General features: G+C 43.4%; 1 protein-coding gene across 4 annotated transcripts in view; it reads right to left on the reverse strand.

Moving 5' to 3' along the window:
• The window catches only part of NEK10 (NIMA related kinase 10), a 190,718-nt gene that overhangs the window by 136,300 nt on the left and 26,791 nt on the right, over positions 1 to 27,627 (reverse strand). For all 4 annotated transcript variants that reach the window (XR_014781490.1, XM_084794334.1, XM_084794333.1 and 1 more), the window contains exons 6-19: positions 27,310 to 27,394; positions 23,794 to 23,835; positions 21,567 to 21,645; positions 20,450 to 20,517; positions 18,873 to 18,952; positions 17,780 to 17,866; positions 14,985 to 15,209; positions 11,451 to 11,590; positions 10,404 to 10,465; positions 6,702 to 6,779; positions 3,799 to 3,863; positions 2,374 to 2,476; positions 2,160 to 2,288; positions 1,196 to 1,333 (exon numbers count right to left, since the gene is read on the reverse strand). Coding sequence is in view for 3 of the 4 variants with exons in the window: in XM_084794334.1 (XP_084650460.1) it covers positions 1,196 to 1,333; positions 2,160 to 2,288; positions 2,374 to 2,476; positions 3,799 to 3,863; positions 6,702 to 6,779; positions 10,404 to 10,465; positions 11,451 to 11,590; positions 14,985 to 15,209; positions 17,780 to 17,866; positions 18,873 to 18,952; positions 20,450 to 20,517; positions 21,567 to 21,645; positions 23,794 to 23,835; positions 27,310 to 27,394 (1,381 nt within the window). In the remaining variant the exon portion in view is untranslated. The remainder of the gene's footprint in view (positions 1 to 1,195; positions 1,334 to 2,159; positions 2,289 to 2,373; positions 2,477 to 3,798; positions 3,864 to 6,701; positions 6,780 to 10,403; positions 10,466 to 11,450; positions 11,591 to 14,984; positions 15,210 to 17,779; positions 17,867 to 18,872; positions 18,953 to 20,449; positions 20,518 to 21,566; positions 21,646 to 23,793; positions 23,836 to 27,309; positions 27,395 to 27,627) is intronic.

The following is a 27,627-nucleotide window of genomic DNA, read 5'->3' on the forward strand; positions in this document are numbered from 1 at the left end:
ACACACAGACACACAGACACACAGACAGACAGACAGACAGACAGACACACACACACACACACACACACACACACACACACACACACACATATATATATATATATATATATATATATATATATATATAAAGTGACCCCAGCTATAAGCTATTGGTTGGCACTAAGCCCTAGCTCATGAGCAAGGGCACATCCAGCTTTGCGACCTAATTGAAACAATAGATGGTCTCAATAAATAAAAACCACATTTGTGCTGTCCCTTATGCTTCAACCCAGACACCACGCAAATGTGACTGTAGTACAGTGAGCCTGGGAGTTTTCTGGGGCTTAGAAAAAGAAAATGCACAAATAAGGAAAGCTGGGAAAGAAACCAGCATGTTCTTAGATCACAAAATAAATCCTGTTTCTCTTCTGTGTTCTTTTTCCCTCAAATAATCCTTCATAATAATAGCTCACTGAGCTGTCATATCCCACCAGCATACATTGCTGATGCTAATAAAACGAACCCTGAGGATAGTGGGGCACACCTTTAGTCCCAGCCAGAAGGAGGGGGAGCTCAAGGTCAAGCCTGGCTGCAAAGCAAGCTTGAGACCAGCCTGGACTACACAAGCCTGGTCTAGTAGAGAAAAAGGACACAGAACCCACATTTTAGTTCTAATAAGCCAGAGTTGAGGAGTGTCAGCAGTTTGGATTTACTTGAATAGAGTAGGGGGTGTCATTCTCTTAGTCCTGTGCACTAGCTCAGTAGCTAAGTACTGACTTTGGGGTCTCTTTCTCCTAGTCCTGAGGCCTAGCTCAGTAGCTAAGCACTGACTTTGGGGTGTCTTTTTCCTAGTCCTGAGCCCTAACTCAGTAGCTAAGCCCTGACTTTGGGGTGTCTTTTTCCTAGTCCTGTGCCCTAGCTCCATAGCTAAGCACGGATGATGCTCACAATGAAGACAGAAGGGCTTCTCATACATGGTGTGCTCTGGCTTGTAAGCTCAATTGTTTTGCATCCAAGGCCCTGCTATAAACTCCGAAAAGAGTTTCCATGGCTCAATAACAAGCTCTAGGAAAAACACTAGTAAAAATATCACCGCACCAATGTCCAGCGTTTCACACTGAACTGGTTTATAAACAGCATGGAGAAGTACAGCAGAAGAGGTCAGCTTCGGTGACATTTATGCCAGAGGCATCTCAGAAATAAGGCACATATTTACCTGTTCCTTAATTATTGTTAATTCAGAAACGATGTTCTTCACACTGCTGTCTCGGTCTTTCTTATCCTTTCCAAATGCTGGGTTATGTAAATTCACCTCCTTCATTGCTAGAAGATGTTGACCACTACGTTTTCTAACCTAAAATAAGGGGGGGGGGGTAGGGAATTAATTAAATACTCTGATGAGAACTGAGGGTAAGACAAAGACAGATTAACTAGAATAACAGAATCCCATGCTAACCAAGCCACAGCATGAGATTCTGGCTGCATTTATGCTAAGCTGAGCTCAGAAATCTGTTATCTTCTGGCCTGGTCCCCACTGCAGTACTCAGTAGGATTCCCCTGTGCAGGTGCAGAAACGCTGGCGTAAATGTATAGACTGTGTCGTACACTGGGACAAGCTAAGCTATTGTGACTATTTTCCGGCGATAGTTGAAAGACGCCCTGCCTCAGTCAGTGAGCAGTTACTAGAGCTGAGAGCCAAGGCAATATCCACATAGTTACCACTCTCTACTGGGCAAAAACAATCAGTCTCATTTTTATTTCTATTTATTCACTAGTTCTCAATGAAAAGGAGTCTATTTAAAATGAGTGTGGGGAAAAAACAAACAAACAAATAAATAAATAAATAAAAATAAAATGAGTGTGGAGACCTGGGGAAATGGCTCAGAGGTTAAGAACACTGACTGTCCTTCCAAAGGTCCTGACCTCAATTCCCCTGGCAACCACATGTTGGCTCACAACTATCTATAGAGATATCTGGTGCCCTCTTCTGGCGTTTAGGTGTACATACAGGCACAATGCTGTATAAATAAATAATAAATAAATCTTTTAAAAACAGATTTCTTTAAAAAAAAAAAAGAAGGAAAGAAAGAAAGGAAGGAAGGAAGAAAGAGTGTGGACATCCAAGTGTAATTTCGAGTCTGTTTTTTAAATATGAGAACAATTTTTCAGAGCAGAATCACCTTATAGACACAGCCAAAAGCTCCACTTCCAAGATGATCCAACACAGCGTAGTCGCCTATGTACTTCAATGGCGCCTTTTTCTGATTGATGCTCTCAATATTCTCAGCAATTTGCCTCAGTTCATCTTCCTACCCGAGTCATAAAAGAGAAATGGGGTTGCTGTGATGCTGACCGCAGAGCAGCCTGCCCAAATACTGGAAACTCAAAACTTACCAGGAGTAAATTCAACTGTGCTACCAAGTCCTCATAAGCACTGATATCACGAACATAGTGTCCTATGTCGATGAAGCTCTCAAACAGGTCGGTGGGGAAAAGTCTACAGAGAAGCACACACACTTAATGCGGAGCGTGGGGACAGGGAGCCATTGCTTCCCTTTTGGATGCAGCTCACTCACCACTAACCCAGCCTCATTAGGTTATCAGCAGAGTAAAGAAATATTGCGCTCTAGCTTATCATGCAAATTTATTCTGCTGCTGCAGAGTAAGCGATATCCTCAGAATGCACTGACCAAGTAACTGCTGTAGTTACCTGCACTGCACTTCACACTTAGGACGGGGAGGCGTGGCTCTCACAGTGTTTGTTTCTATGGTAGTAAGAGACATGGTAGCAGAAACAGACTATACCAAGACCCTGTTTGTAATCTACTTGGGAATACAGACAATAACAATATTTAAAGCGGATGCTCATTGTATGTTAACTAAAGGCTTAACACTTAGAGCAAGTCATTTGTTACAGTCCTAACTTAGCTCCGGGATGTAAATGTTCTTTTAATTTTTAAACGTGTTTTGAAAATAAAATACTAGTACTTAAAAAAAAACTGGAGAGAATTATGCATTTACAAAGTACTAGCTTCAGTGGCCTCTTAAAATGTTTGAGCTTGTTGGGCTGGAGAGATGGCTCGGAGGTTAAGAGCACTGACTGGTCTTGAGTTCAATTCCCAGCAACCACATGGTGGCTCACAACCATCTATAATGGGATCTGATGCATACTGTATACATAATAAATCTTTTTAAAAAACTGTTTGAGCTTGTTAAAATGGATGGTTTTAGACCATGAAATGAAAGTTTATAATAAATAATTTTCTTTTCTTTCCCCATAAATTCATATATCATATGAAAATAAAGCAACAATAAAGAGTGATCCACGCTTTCTCAACCAAGGATTTGATATGATGGCCAGACTTCGCTCATCAATAAAATTCCAGTGAAGCTATGAACCTGGATTTTGTCCAAATGGTGTGCATGCCCCATGTGTGTAATGTGTCTGCTCCCTGAGGCCTGTGTTCCCACCATAATCGACAACTCACCTCTGGCCCAGCCCTGGGCATCTAAACAAACTCTTGGTTGTTTTAAGGGGAAATGACCAGAGTAACTTTAGACTGAGTGGTCAAAAACAAGTATGTATTTTGATTCTATCCATAGATGTTTATAGCTTTAGTTAAAGCCAGAGGCTCAGGCTCGGCAGTTACAAGGTCTGGGCGGAGTTGCGCTAATACAGCCAGTGGTCGGTCACGTGGCCTGTGAAGTGGCTGTACAAGCTGTGAAATCTGGGGAGTCTGGGAAGGCTGCAGTGTGAAAGTAGGCGGGCCTAACCAGAGCTTCAGTTTAATCTTCACCCACATCACTCCAAACTCGTACCTTTTAAAGAGCGGCCTGTTCCTTTCCATACTGAAGAGAAACCTCAGGGCTCTGAAAGCGTAACACTAGGAAATGAAAGAGAGCGTGATTTGGAAAGGGCAGAGAGCAAATGAAAACACTGCCAGTACAGAGCTACCAGGAAGTAGACATCATGGAGGCTTCCCTGTGAGTGGCTGGCCTAAGCTGCAGGCTAAGCTCATAAACAAAAAGAGCTCCTGGCAACCCGGAGGTCCCTCTCCTGTCTGCCCCGCCGATGCTGTGGCATGCTGGAGATGTGGCCCTGCTTCCTCCACACAGCCCATTAATTCCTTTCTAGAAAGTACAAAATGAGCAGAGAGATAAGAAGTTACATTCCTTGGCCAAGGAAGCCAAACACCCAAAGACTTCCAGGAACTTCGAGTCTCACTCACATCTAGCTGCTATGAACACCTCACTGTTCATATGGTTTCTGTGAGAGAGTAACCACTAGAAAATAGGTCACACAAAACCAGAAACAGGTATGACAGATCGGTCTCCTGAATACAATTCTTAGTCATTCTCCAGCGAGAATTATTGACTGTCTATCGTTAGATGACTCGGAAAGAGGCCTGAGTGCTTTATTGAGAAAAAACAAATTTCTGGGACCAGCAAGATGGCTCAGTGGATAAAGGTATTTGAGGCCAAATCTAATGACCTGAGTTTGATCCCCAGGCCCCACGTGGTGGAAGAACAGAGCTAATGCCCACACGTTGTTCTTGGACCCCCACGCATGCTCCATGGCACAACTGCTTACACACATGATCACAACACAAGTAAGTGTTATATATGTTATATATAAAGAAAAATGAACTTCTGATGTTCTTCAGGGGAGAAAGAGAAAGGGGAAAGGGGGAAGGAGGATGGGAAAAAAGAGGAATGGAGAAGAGAATACAACAGAGAAGAGAAATGAAGGAGGAGGGGTGTCTTGGTTAGCTATATGGCAAAAGCTAGAGTCATCTGTAGGCATAAGGTTTTTGTGTAATTCATGCTGATTTCTGTACCCTTGCCCATATCTGGTTACAAGCCTTGTTCTGAGAATCTCCTGTCTCAATGCTGTATAAACTCTGCTCCCCAGCTGTCCCCTTGTATGCCAATAAAGAAGCTTATAGCCAATTGCTCAGCAGGCAAGAGAATAGGACTGGACTTCCTGCCAGCCAGGAGAGAAAGAGTTAGAAGAGTAAATAGGGGATTCAGCCATGGGCAGAGGTGCAGGAGAGATGAAGAAGATTCAGCTGGGCAAAGAAAGAACCAAAAGGCAAGTAACTTGGGAATTTTGGCAAAGATGAAGTCAGAATAGCATAGAAGGTTAAGAACAGATTTAAACTGATTAAGAATGTACTGGAAAGCCTTATTAAACAAATATAAAATAGTACCAGTTCTTGGTACTGTGATAGCCTGATTAAGAGAGAAACAAACAGAATTTTATAAAAATAACCCCAACAGTCATCTGAAAAAGGGGACTCGCAATTGAGAAAATGTCTCCATAAGACCCAGCTATAGGTTATTTTCTTCATAGGTGATTGATGAGGGAGGGCCCAGCCCATTGTGGGCAGTGTCGTTCCTGGGCTGGTGATCCTGAGTTCTATAGATAGGAAAGCAGGCTGAGACAGCCATAATGAGCAAGCCAGTAAGCAGCACCCTTCCATGGCCCCTGCATCAGCTCCTGCCTCCAGGTTCCTGCCCTGCTTTGAGTTCCTGTCCTGACTTTCTCAGTGAAAGACTACAATGTGAAAGTGAAAGCCTTTCCTTCCTAAGTTGCTTTTGGTCATGGTGTTTCCCCAATGTAATATAAACTCTAACTAGGACAGAAGGGGAGGGACCAGGGACCGGGGAGAGAAGGCAAGCCAGGAAGCAGGTACACTTGTGTCAAAATCACCAGTGGAGTGATTGTGGTCTGCAGTGATGTGTATCTGAATGCACTAGAGAAAGCCCAGCCCTCCTGTGTTCTCAATGGTAGATCTCCAAAGCCCTTGCCTGACTGCACACAGTAGGACCAACAGGCTCCACAAGATTTGGCCACTACGTTAGATAAAAATATTAGAGCCCCTTTTAGAATGCCCTTCCTTTTGAACAGATACATAAAAGCATGGCAACTGTGCAAAATTTTGGTGAAGCACGTGCTGTCTTCACACACATGTGCACTGTGCATTGTACAAGCCTGAACAAACCCATCCTCTCAACCCCTGGCCTTCAGTGCTCTTCTACTCCCCTTTGTGATAGAGGAAGAATGATAGAGCAGCTCCACAAAAGTGACTGTTATCATTCCGGTGTCCCTGGGAACACGGTCCCTCATGCTCAGTCCTCAGAAAAGCACAAAGGAGCCTACATAAGTGGGCCTCCTTTTTGCCTTTATCATACTGTCCCAAGACACACATTCAAGCTCCTCAGCAGCCCACCTGTCCCCATGGACTCTAAATTTTCACCTCTACCCTGTGGTTACCCCTCCTGTGGGGATCCCAGCTACCCTAGAGCAGGGGTGCCCAGAGGCTCCTCATCCCCTTTTAAATCCCTTCTCATCCATCAAAGACATCTCCTGAGTGATCCTTTTCAAAGGCAAATATTGGTGACTATGGCTCATGTTTAAAGATGACAGCCATTTTTCCATTGTCGTTATATTCTGGTGTATAAAGAAAATGTTTTTTTTTTTAAAGTATAGCCAATTGATGAACAGAGAAGCCACTGAATAAGCCACCTATGTCACATATGAAGGAAGTGTGGGGCTTTTTGGAGTCTGGTTCTCACACAGACTCTTTCTCCAAGCACATTCCCTCATCACCAGCACAGGACCCAGTGGTAAACTAAACAATCCCAAAAGGTACATGCGATTTTATCAAAGGCTCCCAGATTTCAGTGCCCTCGGAGAAAGCCACAGAAGGTCTTATTACCTGTAGTAGACTAGTTTTTGCTGCATTCTTTTGTTTATTTGGTAAAATTAATTTTGCTATTGTATATACACCATTTTCCTGGAAAAACAAAGAGGTCATATATCAGAGAGAGGCAAGCATTCAGAAACAGTAAAATGGCCTCATAATAGCAGAAACAAATAGTAAGAACAATACTAAAAGTGTCCAAAGATTACAAGCACCCATAACTTTTTCAAGGCAGGATTATAATAACATTATATAATGAGCTACATAAATTTGAAGTGATTTTAATATTATTAAACCAAAGTGTGGAGAATATGGACCAACAGAATAGAGGAATTCAAGCATCTTTATATTCAAGCAATGGGCTGGAATGATCGTGCAGTCAGTGATGCCGCACAAGCATGAGGACCTGAGTTCAGGCCCCAGACCTGAAGATGAACAAACAATGATAAGCTGGGAGAGGTGGCTCACTTGTACTCCCAGTGCTGAGCAGACAGAGGCAGGGGCCCCCTGTGGATCACTAGTCACGAGTGTAGCCACATCAGTGTACCCTGTGCCAGTGTCTCAGACAAGGCTGGATGATGGAGAGTCAGCTAGCAATTAAAATCATACATTGTTCCTGCAGAGGACCAGAGTTCTGTCCCAAGCCCCAACAATGATGACTCACAACCACTTGTAACTCCAATTCCAGGGAGCCAAGGTCCCCTTCTGTCCTGTGCATAGCTCCACAGACATTTTTTAATCTTATTTTTTTCAGAACTGGACATCTTCTAATGAATGCCTCTAGCCTCTGCATACACATGTGTGTGCACCCACACATATAGATGAACAGGCACATGAAACACAGGCACGCATACATTCCAAAAATACCAAATTCAAACTATATCCCTTTTTAGTTTGGTAACTAGAGAATACCCAGAGATTAACCATTATTTAAAAAATAAGAATTTTTAATAAAAGGAAAAATGAAAAAGACAAACTTGCTAAAGAAATCAAGTTAACTAGAAACAGCACTGTTTTGGGTGTGCCCTGACATACACATAGAGGTGACAAAAACTGGAAGCCTGGGAAGCCCCAAATAAAAGAGTCACCATGAGGTAAGATGGCAATGTGCACATGGCTGTAAGGACAGACTGATGGAGCAGAAGCTGCCCAGGAGTCATTAGATCAGTGGCCTTTTGAAGTTCCTGTATCTCCAGGATGACTAGAGAAACATTTAGAAGGAACCTAACAGCAAGTAATATTATCAGACTAAGAAGATATTTTATCTCCCAAACAATCAAACCATTCTTGAACAGCCATCTACAGAAAAGAGAATGCAACATGGATAATTTCAATTTTGAGAACTCAGGGCACTTTCATGAAGGCACCTAATAAAAGCTATAGGAAAAGGTACCAATGGACTCTTTGGAATATAGTTTTGTGCAGTATGATAAGTAAGGTTCTATTTGCATTTTTATACATGTAGACATCTAGTTATACCAGCACCATTTGTTGTACATGCTGTCTTTTTTCAATGGTATGGTTCTGGCTCCTTTGTCAAAAATCAAGTATCCATAGGTGTTTGGGTTTATTTCTGGGTCTTCAATTCGATTCCACTGCTCAACCAGTCTATTTCTATGCCAGTACCATGCAGTTTTTATTACTATTGCTCTATAGTATAAGAAGCCAACCCCTGACACTATTAATGACACTCTGCTATGCTTGCAGACAGGAGCCTAGCGGAGTTGTCCTCTGAGAGGCTCTACCAGCAGCATTCGAGACAGATGCTGAACTCACAGCCAGACATTGGGCAAAGCATAGGGACTCTAGTGGAAAAGTGGGGGGAAGGATAAAAGGACCTAGAGGTGACAAGAGCTCCACAAGAAGACCAACAGAGCCAAATAACCAGGGCGCAGAGGGGGCAGTGGAGTCTGAAGCACCAACAAAGAACCATACACAGAGTGGCCTGAGGCCCCCTACATAGATGGAGCTGACAGACAGCTCAGGCTTCATGTGGGTCCACTAGTTAAGGGGAGTGCGGGCTGCCTCTGACATGGACTCTGTTGCCTGCATTTCGATAGCTTCCCCGTGATGAAACTACCTCCCCAAGCCACAGGGGAAGAGGATGTGTTCAGTCCTGACGAGGCTTGATAAGCTGGTGTGGGTTGGGGGAGGGTCCCCTTCTCTGAGGAAGAGGGGAGGGAAAACAGGGCCTGGAAGAAGAGGAGGGAGGAGGGGGGCTATGCCTGGGGTGTAAAGTCAATAAGAAAAAAATTTTTTAAAAAAATGAAGCAAAAAAGAATGAGAGGAAGATCAATAGCTTTGTTCTGCAAATCTATATTTGTGTGCGTTAGTATGAAGTAGAAGAAATTTACATTCATAAGCCTTGAGTTGCCTTTTCTGACATTCACTATTAAAAACATAAAAATTCCAAAGGGCCAGGTACTACATATGTAGTGACACAGTTTCATGTAAGCATTTTGAGATGTTGTTAAAGTCTGACACCTCAGATAATAAGAAGTTAATTTCCATCAATGAACTGAAGAAAGCCGTTTCTTCTCATTTTCATTCTGAAGGTGTTTTAGATCTTGTATTTATCATTGTTTTATTTGAAACTTGACAAGTCTAGTTTGCCAGTCAAAAATGCTGTTCAATAGTTTCTTGTAGTTTTCAGGCTTAATATTTGTGAGTGATATTGTTGATTTTTTTTCCACCATCATTTTGCTGAAACCCATACATGTGAATAAATTTGTTCAACCACTCAGAAAACAAAACAAAACAAAACCAAAAAAAAAAAAAAAAACCCTGGAAGCCTGTTGTGGCTTTCTTCCAACTCTGAATGCATGTTGGTGTGGACATCGTATCTACCTTGTTGAACCTAACATTTATAGCGATAGCTACCCTATAGATTACTTTACAATTCTGTTTTATTCATGAGTAAACTCATGAGAGGTGGGACCACTTTTTTTTTCTGGGAGTGACACCAGCAAGCCATGACAAAAGGAACTGTGCTCAACCTGGCTCCTTTTCCCACCAGCCATGCTGCCCGTGGCTTGATCGCATCCCTACTCCACCATGGATTCCAAAGATGAAGCTGCAGCTATTAGTCTTTTCCTCTGTAAAACTCATCAACAGAGAGTTACCCCAACAAGAATCCAGATGAAATGGACTGCAAGTGAGGAAGGGAGGGATAGCAACACCAGCCAACCTTAGCCAGCCCTTTCCAGGCTCTATTTAGCTTCAGCTTCCAGGGTGACAGAGCCCAGAGTTATCTGAGGGAATTGCCTCAATCGGCCTGCCTTGCGTGTGGGTGGCACATGGTCTTGATTGTTAACTGATTTAGGAGGACCCAGCGCACTGTGGACAGTGCCACGCCAAGGCAGATGGTTCCAGCGCACACCAGAGGGAGCCAAGTCAGTAAGCAGAACTCTTCCATGGCCTCCACTTCCATTCCTTCCTCAGGTTCCTGCCTTGACTTCCTGCCCTGATGGACTGTTACCTGGAAGTGTACGCCAAACAAACCTTTCCTCTCTGAAGCTGTTTTTAGCGCGTGTGTTATCATAACAGGAAAACAAACTAGAGTATAATTCAACTGAGCTAATGGAGGAAGGAGGAAATTATAAGCTGAAATTCTATAAGCTAAATAAGAAACAGTAAAATATTTTCTATATTACGTGATGGGTCCTCAGACCCATATTTTGGAATATAAACTACAAACCAAGGTCATGACGGTCTTACCTGAACCACTTGGTGGGCGTTGGTGTCATTGAGGGCCAGCTCCGTGAGGGCAGCACAGCAGGCTAGGAGGGAGCAATCAAACACGTCATGACCCCCAGTACTCATCAGTTGCCCAGCACTTACCAGTAATATAATAAACTGGTGGGTACGTGAATGGCTGCTTTCAATACAGCCCCCAAATCCTGGTGATCAGACTGTGTTCTAGAGTATCAGAGAGGGTGACAGACTGCCAGTCATCAGGGACCAGGAGTGCTGAGCAGAGCCCTTCCTGTTCCCTGGCTGCCTCTGGTGGCACTATACACCAAGACACAATTCCTCCAACTGAGCCCTTCCACGGTGTGCTTTGCTGAATACCACCACACATCGCCTCATGTGTCTCATGTGTCTCTGAGAAAACTTTTCCTCTATTCTCCAGAAAAGAAACAGCTATGAAGGAAGCAAGCCTGTCTTGAACCTGTTGTCTTTCAACTTGGACCCTTTGCCACACCTGCTCCATGTCTGTGTCTTCCCAAGCTCCACTGACCCCCTTCTGCCCCTTCCCAGGCTGCTCCAGGGTCCAGGCTGACCAGAAGCACCCACACAGCATGGCTGCTCTACTGAGCCTAACAGGTGCATGCTAGAGGAAGCTCTACCAAAAAAAAAAAAAAAAAAGGCTTGGCTTTCACTTGCATTCAAAAATTCAAAAGCCCATCAGACAGCTATCATCTCTCTAGTCTCCTTGGAGCCGGTCTGAGGAAGAAGACTCTGTGGCCTCTTGTGAGGTGGGATGTTTGCATTAAATAGGACACTCAAGGAACCTGTAGGTCCTGGCCCAGGTCAAGCTGAGTGCTGGAATACAGCCTTAGCAGTGATTACATCTGCGGTGGCATTAAACTGCCAGCCCAGCACCTGTACTGAGAAGACTCTGGCGTTCACATGGATTTACCGTTACACGTCTGGAATGCTGCAAACTGTGTACACTCAACACCACTAATGCTATAACAAGGAATAATGACATCATAAGGAATGCAGTGTTAGGTAACAAATCCAGTAGTATGGGGCAGGCACCTGCTTGGAGAGAGACGGTGTTTTCCTGTATTTCCCCAGGGCTTAAATCTTCTGACAGATGAAGCTGCTGGATTCGTCCTGCGGCATTCGCACTGGACAGGCTTCCAATGGACGAACGATCAGAAACAAAATTCCTGTCTCTATAAAAGGAACATTACTGCTCAGGCCATGTTTTCTCTCTCTTTTTTTTTTTTCTGTACCTCAAACACAATGAAAATATCATAACAAACTCCTATTTTGTATAATAAACAAACAAACAAATAAGTAGAAATCTTTGCCTCCTTGGGGTCATAAGGTTTTCAATAGTCTTAATTGCTTCAGCTCCAAATTCAGTTAGAACCAAGCTTGATGTGAGACATGAGATGCGAGGCCCTGCCTAACCTTCCTCTGCACTCCCATGCCTCACCTCTTGGGGCACTGCAGTCTATATGGGTGAATCTCAGCCAGGATGCCTCTATGTTCCTCTTTTTTTTTTTTTTTTTTTTTTTTAGGGCTATACGATTTATTTATGTTATTCATATCACTTCATTTATGTCTACCTATATATATTGTGCAATTTCTATCAGTCACCCTCTCATTAGCTTTTTAAACCTTTTTTATTGAAAAATAAAATAATTCATATTACATCTCATTTTCTATCCCATTCATGCATCCTCCCATTCCTCCCTCCCTCCCACTTTCACCCCAATCGCCCTTCCCTATGACTGTGACTGAGGGGGACCTCCTTCCCCTGAATATGGTGCTAGGGTATCAAGTCTTTTCTTGGTAGTCTGCTATCCTTCCTCCAAGTGCCATGGGCCTCCCCAACAAAGGGACATGGCCAAACATGGGGCATCAGAGATCGTGTGAAAATCAGTCCCCAGTCTCCACTTAACTGTGGAGAATGTTCTGTCCCTTGGCTAGATCTCGGTAGGGGTTTGATGATGACTGCACGTTTTGTCCTTGGTTGGTGCCTTAGATCAAGCAGAAACCCTGGGCTCAGATCCACCCATCATAATGTTCCTCTTGTAGGTTTCTAGGACCCTCTGGATCCACCTACTTCCTTATCCCCTATATTTTTCTCACGTAGAGTTTCAATAGGATGTCCTCACCTCTATCCCACTTTCCTAGTAGGTGAGGACTTTCATGGGACCTGCCCCTTGGGCTAGTGTCCAGTTATAAGTTCCTCTTAGTGAAAGCCAATCCTGCTGAATCTTCCAACTGCATTGCCTTTTGGACTCCTCACCCCAGGGGTTCCCATGAGTACAACTTGGAGCCCCGCCTTCTTTGCTGGGGGCACCCTGGCCCTGTCTGCCATTTTTGTCTGTTTTCCTCCTTCTCTTCCCTCTGGCCAGAATCACATTTTTAGAGCTTGCCCTCTTTTTTTGCTAAGTTCAGGTTCAGGGCTGTTCTGAGCTTCTGGTCAGTCTTCAGGGCTGTGGTCATCACTCAAGGCCTCATTTTCCATCTCGGCTGTGCGACTTCCTCCCTGCTCCAGTTCAATTACTCAGCTTCAACCACAGCTCACAAATCCATGCTCTGCAACGTGTCTGCTGTGTCCTGGGTGCACAGCTTCCCACCACAGACTCTCTGTCTGTTGACTGTTTTGTTCCCCTTTGGTTTATATGGTTACTTTATTTATTTACTTCTCATGACATCAGCTGTTCGGGTCTGTACGTTCTCACACACAACACAAATAGAATCTCCCTGTCTTCCCTCGGTGCTATCTGGGTCATTCTGTCCTTTCTGTCACGAGCTGGGGTAAGGAATCGTTCCTTTGATGGTCTTATCTGTGGACGTAATTATCTCGGAACTCTCTGTGGTGATCGCTGTGCCTGATCAGAAACCTGCCTGTTGTTGGAGGCTGTAGGTGTTCAGGCCTAAGTGGGTTTCCTGAAAACTGCCCTGAGATAAGAGCCTGTTAACACTAGAGCCTCCAGCCACCAAGGAGCCTCCTCCTCTAGCACCTGCCCCAGGTGGCCAAGAGCAGCCAGCAGCCTGAGAAGACTATTTACCCAGCTGGGAATAAGTTTTTCCACATTCCCAGATACATTAAACATCCAATAAGAGTTGACATATATCACCTTCTTAGGGAGAAGTTTTCTAACACCATACCATGCCTGGGGTTGGAACCTGAGTCTTTAGACGTGAAAAAAAAAAAAAAACCTCCTATCTATCAGCAATATAAAACCTATGACTTAAGCAAATGAGGAGAAAGTGCCTTGTGTTATAATTAATTCTAAATAATACTTAACTGCTATAGAATGCCAGCCATCACTTAAAAATAGCAAGTATCTAAGAATATCTCCGTCCATCATCGTCGTCCTACAAGAACACACAACCTTTGCAGTTATTCTGACCCATGGAACAGACTATTACGTCATGGAACTGGTGAAATATTTATCATCTATACCTCCAAGTAAATGAGGCTTTGGTGAAAGCAAAGAGACTATCAGCAGGCTATATAAACTCTTCAATGAGAGAAACCATTACAGGAGCATAGTGTTCGTATCTCTGCAGTCTCTCCTAATGCTCTGAAATATTCCCAGAGAAAATCCATAGAGGAATTGTATCACAAGGTTTTATTCATATTAATTTGATAATCTGCAGTAATGTTAAAATGGTTGAACCAAACCATTGCTTTAGAGCTTAGAATCAGCTTTATTGATGGACCAGGGATCACAAGTATTATGGTATCTCTTGAGCAGAAATATCTTCCTGTTGCTTTGACTTAGCACCCTTTGGGCTTAATTATGCTCTATAATAATATTAAGGAATAGCATATTACAAAGATGGCCCCATATGTTTTATTACTCAATACTTCAGGATATTTGATTCATAAAATATAGTTACAATGCAATATATACCCAAGAAATTTCAACTTCAATCTGTTTTAACAAACCATCTCATTTTTTATGCTCATGGCATAGAAGCTCCTAGAAGGAGGGTATGGAGATGTGGGGGCTTGAATGAAAATGACCCCCAAAATGACTCCTAGGGAGTGTGGCTATTGAAAAGTAGTGGTGCTATTTGAAAGGATTAGCACATAAGACCTTGTCAAAGTAGGCTTGGCCTTGTTGGAGGAAATGTGACCCTGAGAGTGGGCTTTGGGTTTCAAATGCTCAAGCTAGGACCAGTGTCTCTCTCTTCCTGATGGCTGTGGATTCAGATGTAACCTCTGAGCTATTTCTCCAGCATCATGTCTGCCTTCATGCTGCCATGCTTCCCACCATGATGATACTGGCCTAAACCTCTGAACTGTAAGCCAGCTGCAATTAAATGTTTTCCTTTATAAGAGCTGCTAAGGTCATGATGCCTCTTCGCAGCAATAAAATCATAACTAAGATAGAAGGCCTCTATCTTTATCCCAGTGCTTGGGAGGCAGAAGCAGGTGGATCTCTGTGAGTTCGAGGTCAACCTGGTCCACATTGTGATTTCCAGGGCAGCCAGGCATATGTAGAGAGACCCTGTCCCAAAGCACAACACAACAAACAAATGAACAAGAAGATGCTAGAATATTCTACTATTTTTTTTAAGACCCAAGCCCCCACTTACCCTCGTAAAATATGAAGGAGCTGCTTGATGCCACCCCAGATGCGGATCTCCACACTGGTCTCCGGGTCCTCACACACCTGGACCAGAATCCAGACGACGCTCCACAGCAGCTTCAGGTGGTCCGAGTGGAGCAGACTGAGCAGGATAGGGATGCCCTCGTAGAGTTTCACCTGCTCCTTCACCTGGGGCTCAGCACAAAGCAGGCGCAGGAGCTCTGCGGTGAGTCTGGTATGAGGGGAGCAAGGGTGAGAATCACACCAGCTGCTTGTCAGTGACGTCACCTAACACAGGTGGGTACCTGTGATTCTTGATCACGAGTGGGGGATGAGCCCCTCTACCAACTGCCTCTCTGTTAGATCAAGGCCTGCCACTTTAAGAGCAGACACACCTCCCCTATGGTCTGTCATGACCCCAGTGCTTTGGTGTGTATGTCCTACCATCCTATCAGGAGTTCTCCATGTTGTATCTGCCTTTAGCTATAACCATGCTACTCACAACTGGGATAAGATGTAAATGCAAAAGTTCTCTCCGTCTCCCTCTTCCTCTCCCTCTCCCTCTCCCTCTCCCTCTCCCTCCCCCGTCCCACATCCCCTCCCCCATTCTCTCTCTGTCTCTCTCTGTCTCTGTCTCTCTCTCCTGTCTGTCTCTGTCTCTGTCTCTGTCTCTGTCTCTGTCTCTGTCTCTCTGTCTCTGTCTCTCTGCTCTGTCTCTCTGTCTCTGTCTCTCTGTCTCTGTCTCTCTCTGTCTCTCTGTCTCTCTCTCTCTCTCTCTCTCTCTCTCTCTCTCTCTCTCTCTCTCTCTCTCTCCATCTCTCCTTCCCCTCCCACACCTCCTACCTTCCCTTCAGTCCCTCACATACACCATACATCAATGGTGGCTATCTCTCCCACTTTCACATTAAGCTAATCATGTCTACAATGCTGTCCTACTTGACAGCCTCATCATGCTTCCTCTGCTGCTCTTCCACCTCAAATCCTGACCATGGCTAGTGGCTCTGTAGTCCTCTCTCTCCTAATAAAGCTCATTTTCTAAAGGGTAATATCATGCCTGTTCTTTTCTGGAGCAGTGTGTTTCCTCTGCCCCTTTCTCCTAAACGCCCTTCAGGGCTGACATCCCCACGCTTCTCTGCAATGGCATTCCCAAAGGATGTCTCTCTGCTCCTCTCCCTCTTCAGACCCTGTCCCCTCCCAGCTCTGATGTAAGGGACACATGTTCTGCTCTGTGGGGAGTGGTGGTTCAAGCCCATTTCCCAGCACTCTGGAGGCAGACAGGAGGACCACTGCAATAACAAGACCACCCTAGGGAAGGCTGCTCACCAAACCTGTCTGAAACAAAAACAAAAAGGATTCCTCTTCTTTGGTAAGCAGGATGCTTCATCGGCCCAAACATTCTACAAAAAAACATTCTCTCTTCGTACAAAGTGCATCTCAACACTCCACCCCTACCCTGCCTCTTTCTGTGAGTTCCCGTAATGCAAAAGTGAAAATCCACACCATCTCACCATGCAATCCCAGCCTAAAGACCTGGATAAACAGGTTATGCTACTTCATCTGTAAAATATGAAGAACAATAGAGTTTTGTGTGGATAAAATGAGGACTCAGGAGGGCTCAGGGAAAGTCCTGACATAGAGCAAGAGCTGAACAGAATTAGCTACATTTTTGACTTATCATGAACTGTTCTAGTTTCAGACACTTTGTGTCCTTTGCCCCAGCGTTGCCTGCCAGAACATTCTCTCACACTCCCAGGACCTGACTCTATGTTGCAGCCCACTCTGTGCCAAGATGTTTTCATCTATCTCCCTGCACTCTGGTCAGGAATTTCTATTCTGTTCTGAGCCTTGTTGACTGCATCTTCCCAGGCATCACAGTCTTACAAGGACCCTGGGAGTTCTCCCTGCCTTCCCCTACCTCACACTGCACACTCTGGTCTTACTCAACTGTGATAGAGTCTGCCACTTTGTCTCTTGAGCAAGTTCAAATAATCAAGTCTGAAAGCATGGATTCTTGTCTACAAAAATGCTCTTGTAAAACAGTGCCAAGGTCAGCTTTGAAAAGGGGAAAAAAAACATTGCAAATATCAGATCTCCATTGTTTAGGATTTCTACACTCCAGGCCTCTCAGAAAATTATGATTTAAATGCCAAATAATGCAGAAGAGCATGCCTACACACACCTAACAACCACCTGTACAGACTCCTCCTTTAGAGCAACATTCAGCTTAAGCAGAAAGGAGCCCATTTTGTTTCCGCTTCTGTTGTGAGTTGTAAAGTATAATCACAACGCAAGTTAGTCATCTTATCTCGTTTGCCTTAAACACAATGGCTTTTAGCAGCTTCCCTTATTCCACACATTAATCTGGAGTTACTATAAAAAAATAAAGCCAACTTAAAGTTTCTTCCCCTAATCTTTATATCTAGATAAATCCAACAACAAAACTAAAAATAATGCAATCTTAAGACTATATGATTGGATTTGTGTCCCTCTTCCTCCTAGCATCTTCATACAGCCTTAAATGGAAAAGAACTGCCAAGCTGATTCACAACATTCAACTAACCGTATAAATAATGATGTAATAAGAAAGTATTTTACTACAAATAGGGAGGGAGAGAGAGAGAGAGAGAAGAGAGAGAGAGAGAGAGAGAGAGAGAGAGAGAGAGAGAGAGAGAGAGAGGGAACAAGAGACAGTATATCCTCTTGGAGCCAAGTTTGAGTGAGCATGGCCCACAAACACAAATATAATTTACTACAAATCCGATGTTCAAGCGTGAAAGCATTTTCATGAGGACGAGGCCCTACCTTTTGGAGAGTAAGTCGTATTCATGCAGAATCATCAGTAGGTTCTCTACTATGTTGAGTTCACTGATCTTCTCTCTACACTCTGGACTGCAAATACACAAACATTAGTAGTTACTAAAAACAGATTCTACTGCAGCCACATTTTTTTTAGTTAGTGGTCGTACTACTTTATGTGGTAGTTTGAATGAGACTGGCCCCCAGAGGCACATGTGTTTGAATAATCGGTCTCTAATCAGTAGAACTGTTTGGGAAAGATTAGGAGGTGTGGCCTTTCTGGAGAAGGTGTGTTACTGGGGACAGACTTTGGGCTTTCAAAAGACTCAGGCAAGCCTCAGCTAACTCATTCTATCTCATGGCTGTGTCTCAAAATGCAAGCTCTCAGTTACTGCTCCAGCACCATGCCTGACTATCTACTGCCATCTCCCTACCATAATTATCCTCACGGATGCACTCTCTAAAACCATAAGCCCCAGATAAATTCTTTATTCTATAATTTACCTTGGTCATGCTGTGTTATCACGGCAATAGGAAAGTAATTTAGATACCTTGTGAGGAGAGACCACAGAGGAACAAGGACTCATATACCAGTCACAAAATCATAATGATCTGCTCATTTACACAAAAGTCTATTTATAGCCCTTTCATTTAAAATAATGACACTATAGAAGGACAAGCTTTCAAAATCAACTTCTACCATTGAAAATGCCCTATATGTTACAAGGACTGTATAAATAAGAATGAAGAAACAAGGTCTGGGAGATTCAGCTGCCATAGAAATGCAGTGGTTCTGAAGGCCAAAGGGGCAAGAGTATCTCTATAAGTTCAAGTCTAGCCTGGTCTACAAAGCAAGTCCAGAATGGCCAAGGCTACACAGAGAAACTCTGTCCTGGGGGAGAAAAAAAAGGAAAATTCCCTTTCTAATTTTGATTTTCAATTATGCTTCCTAAGCAGGTGCCCCTTCAACATATGCTGTCTCCCATGTGCCTCCTACCCCAGGTTTTGACTGAGCGGGCATCATGTCAGCCTGTGTTTGCATCTTTCCGTCCATTTTGATGCAGCATCCACCCTGTGAAGCATACTGAGATACACTTACCTCTCTGCCAAGCTAGCCAGTGCCAGAAGAGTACCCAGTAGAACATTGGTGTCTCGGGCACCAAGTAAGTTCACTAATGTCTGAAAAAATGAAGAAGAACACATAATTACAGAAGTCCCAGAAGCTTCCTGAATGTTTCTAAAGATCACCGACACTGATCTTTTCCTATTTTTTTTTCTGGATGTTTTTCCTTTTGCTCAATTAAAAATATATGTGTGCACAAGTAGAAAATGTATACATAATTTCATAATTAATTGTTTGTTTTCTTCCTAATGTTACCGACTAAAGTGGTCCTGAGAGTCTTTATAAACCAGTGGTTTTCAACCTTCCAAATGCTGTGCTCCTTTTATACAGTTCCTCTTGTTGTGGTGACCCCTAATCATAATATTATTTCATTGCTACCTAATAACCCTAAATTTGCTACTGTTATGAATCATAATGTAAATGTCTGATATGTGACCCCCTGTGAAAGGGTCATCCAACTCTCAAAGGGGTTGGCCAGCTTGCCCAGCATGTTCCACTCAGAGCTGCAATCTGTGACATGACTGCTGCGATGGGTTTCTGTTCCCATCCTATGTATGCCCTTTATACTTCCTCTCTGACGTTATCCTCTCTCTGACCCCCTCCTCACTCCCACCGTCACCTAATGTGTTTCACAAGCTTCAATTCTACAAGCCTCATCTTCAAAACTTTCACCACACCACCTTAACAACTTACTGTTCCTTTTTCGTCAAATCTTAAGCAACGCCAGTGAAATCACTGTCTGTTGAAGTGAAAACTACTAAGCATCAACTAGACTCTCCCCCTAGACCATAAGAAGCATAAGTGATCATATTTTAGGCAGCTGAGATCAGATATATATACAGTGGCTTCCTGAGATAGGAGGGCTCAACAGGTTATTAAAATCAGCTCTATACATCTGTCTATTAAGTATTGGAAAAATATAGATGTTGCAATTAAACCTCCATTTTCGCATTTTAAGGTGGATGCACACATATGCATGTGTGTGTGCATACATGCATGCATGTGCAGTGTTGCTGGGAATGCAGAGCCCAGGATACCAGGCATATTGAGCAAATGTTTTCTCTGAGCCACAGCTCCAGGCCCTTAAGATGAATACGTGATCTATCTACCTCGTGAGGCTGCGTCTCATGAAATTGCTACATTCAACTGTGACTTACAGACAATGGTGCTTCCATGTGATCCTAACTAATAAAGCCCTACAGGATGAATGGGCTTTGTTTGTAGGTAAACATACATCTTTTATTTGCTGAATTTCATGGGTGTGTTTTAAATAAACAACTCCATTCTATTTACAACATTAAAGTTAAGTAATGCACTCAGCCGGAATTAAATGGAATAGAAAATTTAAAACCTTCATACACTGTACCATTTATTTATTCCCTGTGTTGGTAAAGGACATAAGAAGATAAGTAGGGAAATCATCATTTTATGCTGGGTGAACAGTTTTACTGCACATAATGACATGTAGCTTGGATCTCAGGCTCTGAACTTGGGTTTGTAAACTGATGCCACCCAGGGCTGTGTGGGGCTCAAGCTCTTTGGGGGTCACTCACCTTGTGGGCTCCACTTGCAGTGACCCATTCTCTTTGGTCTTTCACAGCAGCGAGTTTTTGAAAAATATCTATTGAAGAAAGAAATAACTCAAAGGGAGATCCAGAGACTAAAAGAGGCAGCAGCCATGACATCCTGGGTCCTCAGAAGTGATGGGAAAGTGGAGAAAGGGAAACTGGGAATGCAGACCCACAAAAGGAGCAATGGAGGACACCACGGCATATTTCAACTCTAGGAGCTCATCTGGTATAGTAAATAGGAAATGATCATGAAAGCAGGCTCCCCGTGGATTTAAAGTTGAATAGGTTCCTGATCCTTATTAGAAGGTCAGGGCATGTACTTAAGAGGCCCTGCTCGTAAATATCCCAACTTACAAAAAGAAGGAAGGCTGGGCAGGATGGAAAACCTGGGAAGGTTCCTGCACTGAGAGAGGTGCCCACAAAGTAACTTCCTGGTGCCTGGCATCTCCCCTGGCCATGAGAGCCAGTGTGTGCCCAGCCAGCAAGCATGGGAAACCAGTCTGTCCACCCAAAGACAATGGGCTTGAGCTGGCACCCAGAGCAACAGGAAGCCTGTGGCTTGCCACACCTAGAGGGACTGGAAGTGGGGGGAGAGAGAGGAAAGGGGAAGGTGGAGATGGAGGGACTGCAAGGTGGAGGGGAGAGGTGGGGGACAAGCAGGAGAAGAGGCAGGAAGAGAAGCCAGAGGAATGGTAAGCTCCCACTTCCTGTCCTCAGGTGAGATTCCCTGTGGTTTTGCTTGTGCTTTTTGTTTTTGCTTTCATCATTTGAGTAGTCCAAATCATCTGAGCTAGGTATAATTAGTACCCAAATTTTAGAGGCAAAACACTGAAGCCTGACGTTTTCACAGAACGTGGAAGATAGAACTCTACACTAGACATTGCTGGCATGGAAGACTTCTTTCTTGAACAAATGTGCTTGCCAAAGAAAGCATGGGGAGACGTGGGGACATGTGCTACCACAGCCATCAGCTGGCACTAACGTGCACACCATGTGACAGAAGCACCAGTAAGAACAGCAGGTGTTCTCCTGCTGAGAACATCACACTCCCACCCCAGGAAGTCCACAAGGTTAGCTGTGGCCTAGCAACCATGCTTACACGTCATGTTGACCAGCTTGTCCACACAGTGCTGCTCCTCAGCGTCACCCAGGTACTCGTTGGCCACAATCTCCATGTACTGCATGAAAGAGCAATCCAACAAGCCAGTCAGAAGGAGAACTCCAGAAACAAGAGTGCAGGTCTTAAGATGAGTCTCCAGGCGAGAGGTTAACCAACTACTGCTCAGTCTTCCTGAGCCTGTAGCACTCAAGAGCAGGATACAAGGTTTCGGAATAAGTGGTTTTCCCAGAATGCCCAAAAAGTTAAAGGACTTCTGAAAGCTCTCAAAAATTTCAAAATGACTTACTGAATAATTTCATGGTGTAATTTATGTAAAATATACAGGGTAACTTGATTCTTTAATTTACCTTGCAGCAAAATTTAGCATACTATATATGTTTACATTTTATAATATCTCAAATTATATTTAACCAGTATATATACAGAAACTAGTAATAGGAATGAAATAAGATATCTGATAGCTGGGTGGTGGTGGCGCACACCTTTAATGCCAGCACTCAGGGATGCAGAGGCAGGTAGATCTCTATGAGTTCAAGGCCAGCCTGGTCTACAGAGTAAGTTTCAGGAGAGCCAAGGCTACACAGAGAAACTCTGTCTCGAAACCAACAAAAAAAATTTAAAAAGATATCTGATAATTCCCTACTGACAATAACTAAGAAATGGGCTCAGAAAGGCACACTCAGTACCAAAGCAAGAGTTAAAGTGATAATACCGCTTACAACATATGGACATTCACTTCATACAGTGAGGTCAATCTTCAACTAAATTTCTTTTTAAAAACTGAACATGGATCACCTTGCCTGAACTTTAAGATGACTGTGTTCAGGTACAGCTATGACAAACACTGAGAGAAGCAAACTTAAAGGAGGTCAGGCAGAGAAAAGATGCTCCACTTACAGCAGCAGAAAGAATAACAGGATGGGACCAGGCACAGGTAGTTTTCTGTGGCAAGTCAGTGACCTACTTCTTCTGGCTAGTCCCTAACTCTCAGGGTTTCTGCTAACTCCCCATGTAGCACCGCAGTTGTGTATTAAGTATCAATACAGGAAAGTCTAGGGGGAATTTCAAGTTCAAACCGTCACATTTCCAGTGGGTGTGACCTTCTAGTAATCGCTCAGAATACATTTTCAAGACTGAATTTATCATAAAACACTCTTTGCTGGGGATACAGGACTAGAATCCCAGCACTCACAAGGCTAACGCAGGTCATTTAGGAGCTTCAGTCTAGCACAGGGTACATGGTGAGACTATTTCTCATAGAAGAATAAATAAGTAAAATAAATATAGAAATAAAATAGCAGGGTGTGTATATACCTGTTATTGGCTACTAGAGGGGATGAGGTAAGAAGCCTGCAAGTCTGAAAGCAGCCTCAGCGCCATAGGAAGATCCATAAGAAAAGTTTTTGTTTTTTTTTTAAAGTAAGTAAGTAAATATAAAGGCTGGGATAGAGTTTGGTGGCGGCGTACTTGCCTGATCTCTTACCCTGAAAAGATGAAAAATTGAAACTAAACTAAATAAATAAATGTCATAGGTATTAGGAGACTGGGCCACTCCAACTCAATGATATCCCTGAAATTCTGTTTTGTTCTCTTAATAAGCCAAGTTGTTGAATAATTGCTCATCTGTTTGCCATTCCTCCTAGTATAATTTAAGATACTATAAGAATGAGGGTTGTAAAATAGTTTGTTATAAAACTTTTTTCAATGAAAAAAACCCTGAAATTTTATATTATATTATATTATATTATATTATATTATAAACTTCAACTTATGAATACTTAGTAGAGGGTGAATATTTTGAAATGATTCATACTTTCATACCCCAAGGGAGGTGAACTGGCCAGCCAAAGCATATAATGACAGTAATCTTGTCGTGTCTTCGGGTCACAGTTCTCAACCCAATATGCTCCTACTCCAGCAGGCAGCAGACACAAGCACAGAGTTTGCTCAGTGCCTTGAACGTTAGCAGCTTATGAGTTGACCTCAAACACAAGCAAATCCCCTTCCCGTCTTCTGAAGAGAAACTGGGGAGGCCGTTCCTTGTCTACTGCACTTATGTCTAACCTGAGACACGGCATGTTAAGGATGAATATCTGGAGAGAACCATGCACCTAGCTTAGCCCACTTTTGCATGCTTAGGTGATCCTTGACTAGAACTTAAGCCAGAATGTAAAGGCAAGACCAATTATGACAGAAGGGATCTTACCTGAGCTAGGTCTTCGATCCCTCCCAATTTATGGAGTATTTCCTAATAAAATAAAAGCATTAGAGCATATTGAAGGCGGACAGGCACATATTTTACAAGTGACACCTTTACTAAGTTGTATGATGCTTCATTGTATCTTCAAGTTCTAAAATGAACAAAGACTTTCTAGTATTTGTCATTTCATACTGAAGATAATTTGTTGATGAATATTAAAGCTATGTTTCTTGAGATTAAAAAAAAAAACAAGCAAACATGCAAACAAAATCCCTTTTTGTAGCCTGCCTTCCATTCTCTGTGCTTTTTCTTATTAAAAAAATAAAAGTTAGTCTTGGGAAATGCCCAAGGCTAAAAATATAAACTCGTGGATAAGCAGCAGCAGTAAATGACAGGTGGTGATGTCAGCAGCTCAGGCACTACAAGCAACGATGGAACAAGGGAGAGAACATTCTGGAGAAGCCAAGATTTAAAAATAGGACGAGGCAAATAGCACTCAGGTGCTAGATGAGAGGGAGGGCTCTTGAGAGCAGCAAAGCCACAAACAAATGTGGTGCTATCCCTGCTACCATGTGGCCAAGGGACATCAAGAAAGCCCCTCCCACCAGCACCTCTTACCATTATTTCTAGTGCATCTGCAACTTGGAGGCTTTTAAGATCTGCTCTTACCTCTGACGAGCGGTGTGTTGGAGACTCCTAAAATTAGCTTAGGTGAACATTTATCCTGCGGAGGACTCTGTGCTTAAAATCTGACAAATCCTCCAGCCACAAAAATATTCTCAATAATTATATTATACCTCTAAAAATGGTTTCTCTGTTCTTTCCTACCTTTCTTTCAGTTAGGAGCCCCACTAAACATTTACCTAAGCCTCCCCATGTTAGCAGGAAAGTCTGTACATCATCTCAGTCAAGGAAGGAGGCCTGGCTGCACATGGCTGGCTGGCTAACTGGAATCCAGAGCAAAGCTGGGACACTAAGCTCAGTGTGTAAGTATTTCGGTATATAGACTTGGTGGGAGAAACTGGGCTGGGAAGGTAGCCTGATTCTTTACGAAGTGAAGTCATGGGGTGTGTCACTGATGAAGGCACCTGCTGCCAAGCCTGATGACCTGGGTACCATTCCAGGGACCCGGATGGTGGATGGAGGGAACAATTCCCAAGAGCTTCCTTCTGACCTCCACATGTGCTCTGTTAATTACCCTCACTACATCAACACACACTGCATAAGTACGGACAGGATTTTTCAAAGTTGAAGAAAAAAAAAAAAGTACAGTCAGAAAGGTAAGAAGACCTGGACAGCTGACCCAAGAAAAGAATGCTTTCCAGGATCTAGGAAGTATACAGTGCATGTCTCTAAGCTCAGGGCTCCAGATCTCAAGGCAGGAGGATTCTGAGTAAGAGTCCAGTCTAGGCTGCATAGTGAAATTTTGACTTAGAAAAACAAACAAACAAACAAACAAACACAACAAAAACAACAAAAACAAGAAAAATGAATAAAAGCAAAAAAGAGAAAAGATAATTTTGTGATAAAGAGAAACAGAAGAGAAAGCACCATAAGAAAGAGGATAGGTAGAAGAAGAAAAAAAAAACCTGGCCAGAAGGGACATTACTGAAGGAAAAGGGCGGGGAAGCTACAAGACAATCCAAATATTTCAAATAACTACGAAAGTAAGAACACTCTCAGCCGCTCAGCTGGGGGCTCCTCCGCAAAACTCATGATGTGATTGTATAAGGACACGGACAGGACAGGGCAAGAAAAGTGGAGCTGGTTTAGAGCTGCACGCTAGACCTGCACGCTGACTTGAGAGTAGAGGAAAGTGCAGTCCTGACAAAGGCTTGCTAATGATCACCCAGTACAATGTAGTAATCCCTAGCATGGCCTTGTGATTTTGGCCAAGAATTCTTGGCAACTCAAAGTGTTATACAACTGGCAGAGCACACAGTCTTCTGGGTAGGAGGCATGCCAGGAGCGGAGGCTCGGGAGAATCCCCTTCTATGGAAAGACTGTCAACCAGGGACACTTGTATCAAAATATCATAAACAAAGGAGTCACTGCATTCTTTGCTTTAAAGAGGAGTATAATCTACCTTCTGCCAATCAATCAAAGACAACGTAAACAATGGCCATGCCTTAAAAGCAGGCCAACTGAGGGCTGGGTGTACTGGCACATGCCTTTAACCCCAACACTCCGGAAGCAGAGGCAGGTGGATCTCTGTGAGTTTGAGGCTAGCCTGGTCTACAAAGGGAGTTTAAGATAGCCAAGGCTACACAGAGAAACCCTGTCTCGAAAAACCAAAAGGGGTGGGGGGGAGGGAAGCAGATCAATGGAGTCACCACTTTTCTCAGAAAACAAGGTATTCTGAAGTAAAACTTATACTGATGTCTTGGAAGTCTGAAAACTGGCTGCTCTTCCTTAAATACTCTTTAATACTATGCATCTGGTGTTTTTAATCCAAAGTGAGACTTATCCAAGAGGAAATGATGAAGTGGGAGTGATCAGCACACCTTAGCCTGACGGGAAAAACCAAATGCAGCACTCACATTGCTTGGCAGAAGCAGCACTGAAAAGCAACAGGGTTCACCCAGCTCTACACAGTAGCTCATGGGACTGTGGACAAGCAGGACAGAACACTGTTTGGTGGATGTCCTGACAACACATGCGAAGGGTTGCCATTGGCTTTAACAGCACAAGGCCAGTTTAGAAGAGTGTGCATCCTCTAAACAGAAGACAGATGGTGATAAAGAGCCCCAGAACAGCCCAGTCAGGCAAGACACATTTTGTTTTAGTCCTAAATTTGGGACTAAGATGATGATGACTGGGGAAGTGAAAGGGAACATTCTGGACTCAGTAAGACTCTTCCAATAAAACTGAATCTACCATTAGAGCCTAGGTGGTGTGAGTTTCCTGGTGGTTTATAAGGTCTCAGCATAAAACAAGATCCTTTGGAAGATTAAAAAAAAAAGAAAGAAAGAAAAAAAATCAAGTGTGTCCAAGTAACAGTTGTGCTTGAGCTATTAGCATGGCTGAATGGATGCAGCCGTGAGGCGGCTCATGCAGTGTCAGCCCAGCAAACAGCCTCATTTCCGAGAGGAGCTGACACTCTCATTGCCTACCCACATACCCACAGCTCAGAAACACTTCTAGACACTTCAGAAACATGGGAAACCTGGCCACCTCAGCAGTCTGCAGCTCTCTCCCTACCTCCAAGCCAGGCTAGAAAGGCTAAGCTTCTGTCCCAGATTCCTGGGATAGGCCAGTCTTTAAAAATCTTACCGATAACACACTAAGCCCTTGCTATTCAAGGCAAACTTGAGGAGCAGTTTAAAATACAATTCGTTATAAACAAGCAGATGTGCTGGCCTGCAAATCACTTCCTCTTAGGCTTTTCAAACAGCTGGTGAACTGTGTGCCATATTTGGAAGGTCCTGACTTGTAAAGAAAACATTAATGTGGTTCACTCCAAAGAAAAGCCCACTGTGTTTTTAATTTTTATTACAGGTGAAGAACAGTTTTCCAACCAACCTGATAACACGGATCCCTCATTAGCAGCCTCAGACAAATTAACACTCTCAGAAAATGGATGGATGGAGCTCGGTCAACCCACTCCCTGAAAGAAGAAAGCAAAACAGAGTGTGTTGGTGTTTAGACAATTCACAGGCAGCACACAGCTATGGAGGAAGGTGAAGGCTATGAACAGGGCCAGGGGTCCACCCCAGGTTCCTTTGTAATAGATTATGACTTGGTATTTTTCCCTTGACCCACACCAATGCAAAATACACCGAAACCATCTTTACCAGTATTGTCCAAGCATGCACCAAAGAAATGTGGACCAGAGCACTC

This window comes from Acomys minous (genome assembly GCF_964271855.1).
Source record: "Acomys minous genome assembly, chromosome: 9".
Taxonomy (NCBI): domain Eukaryota; kingdom Metazoa; phylum Chordata; class Mammalia; order Rodentia; family Muridae; genus Acomys; species Acomys minous.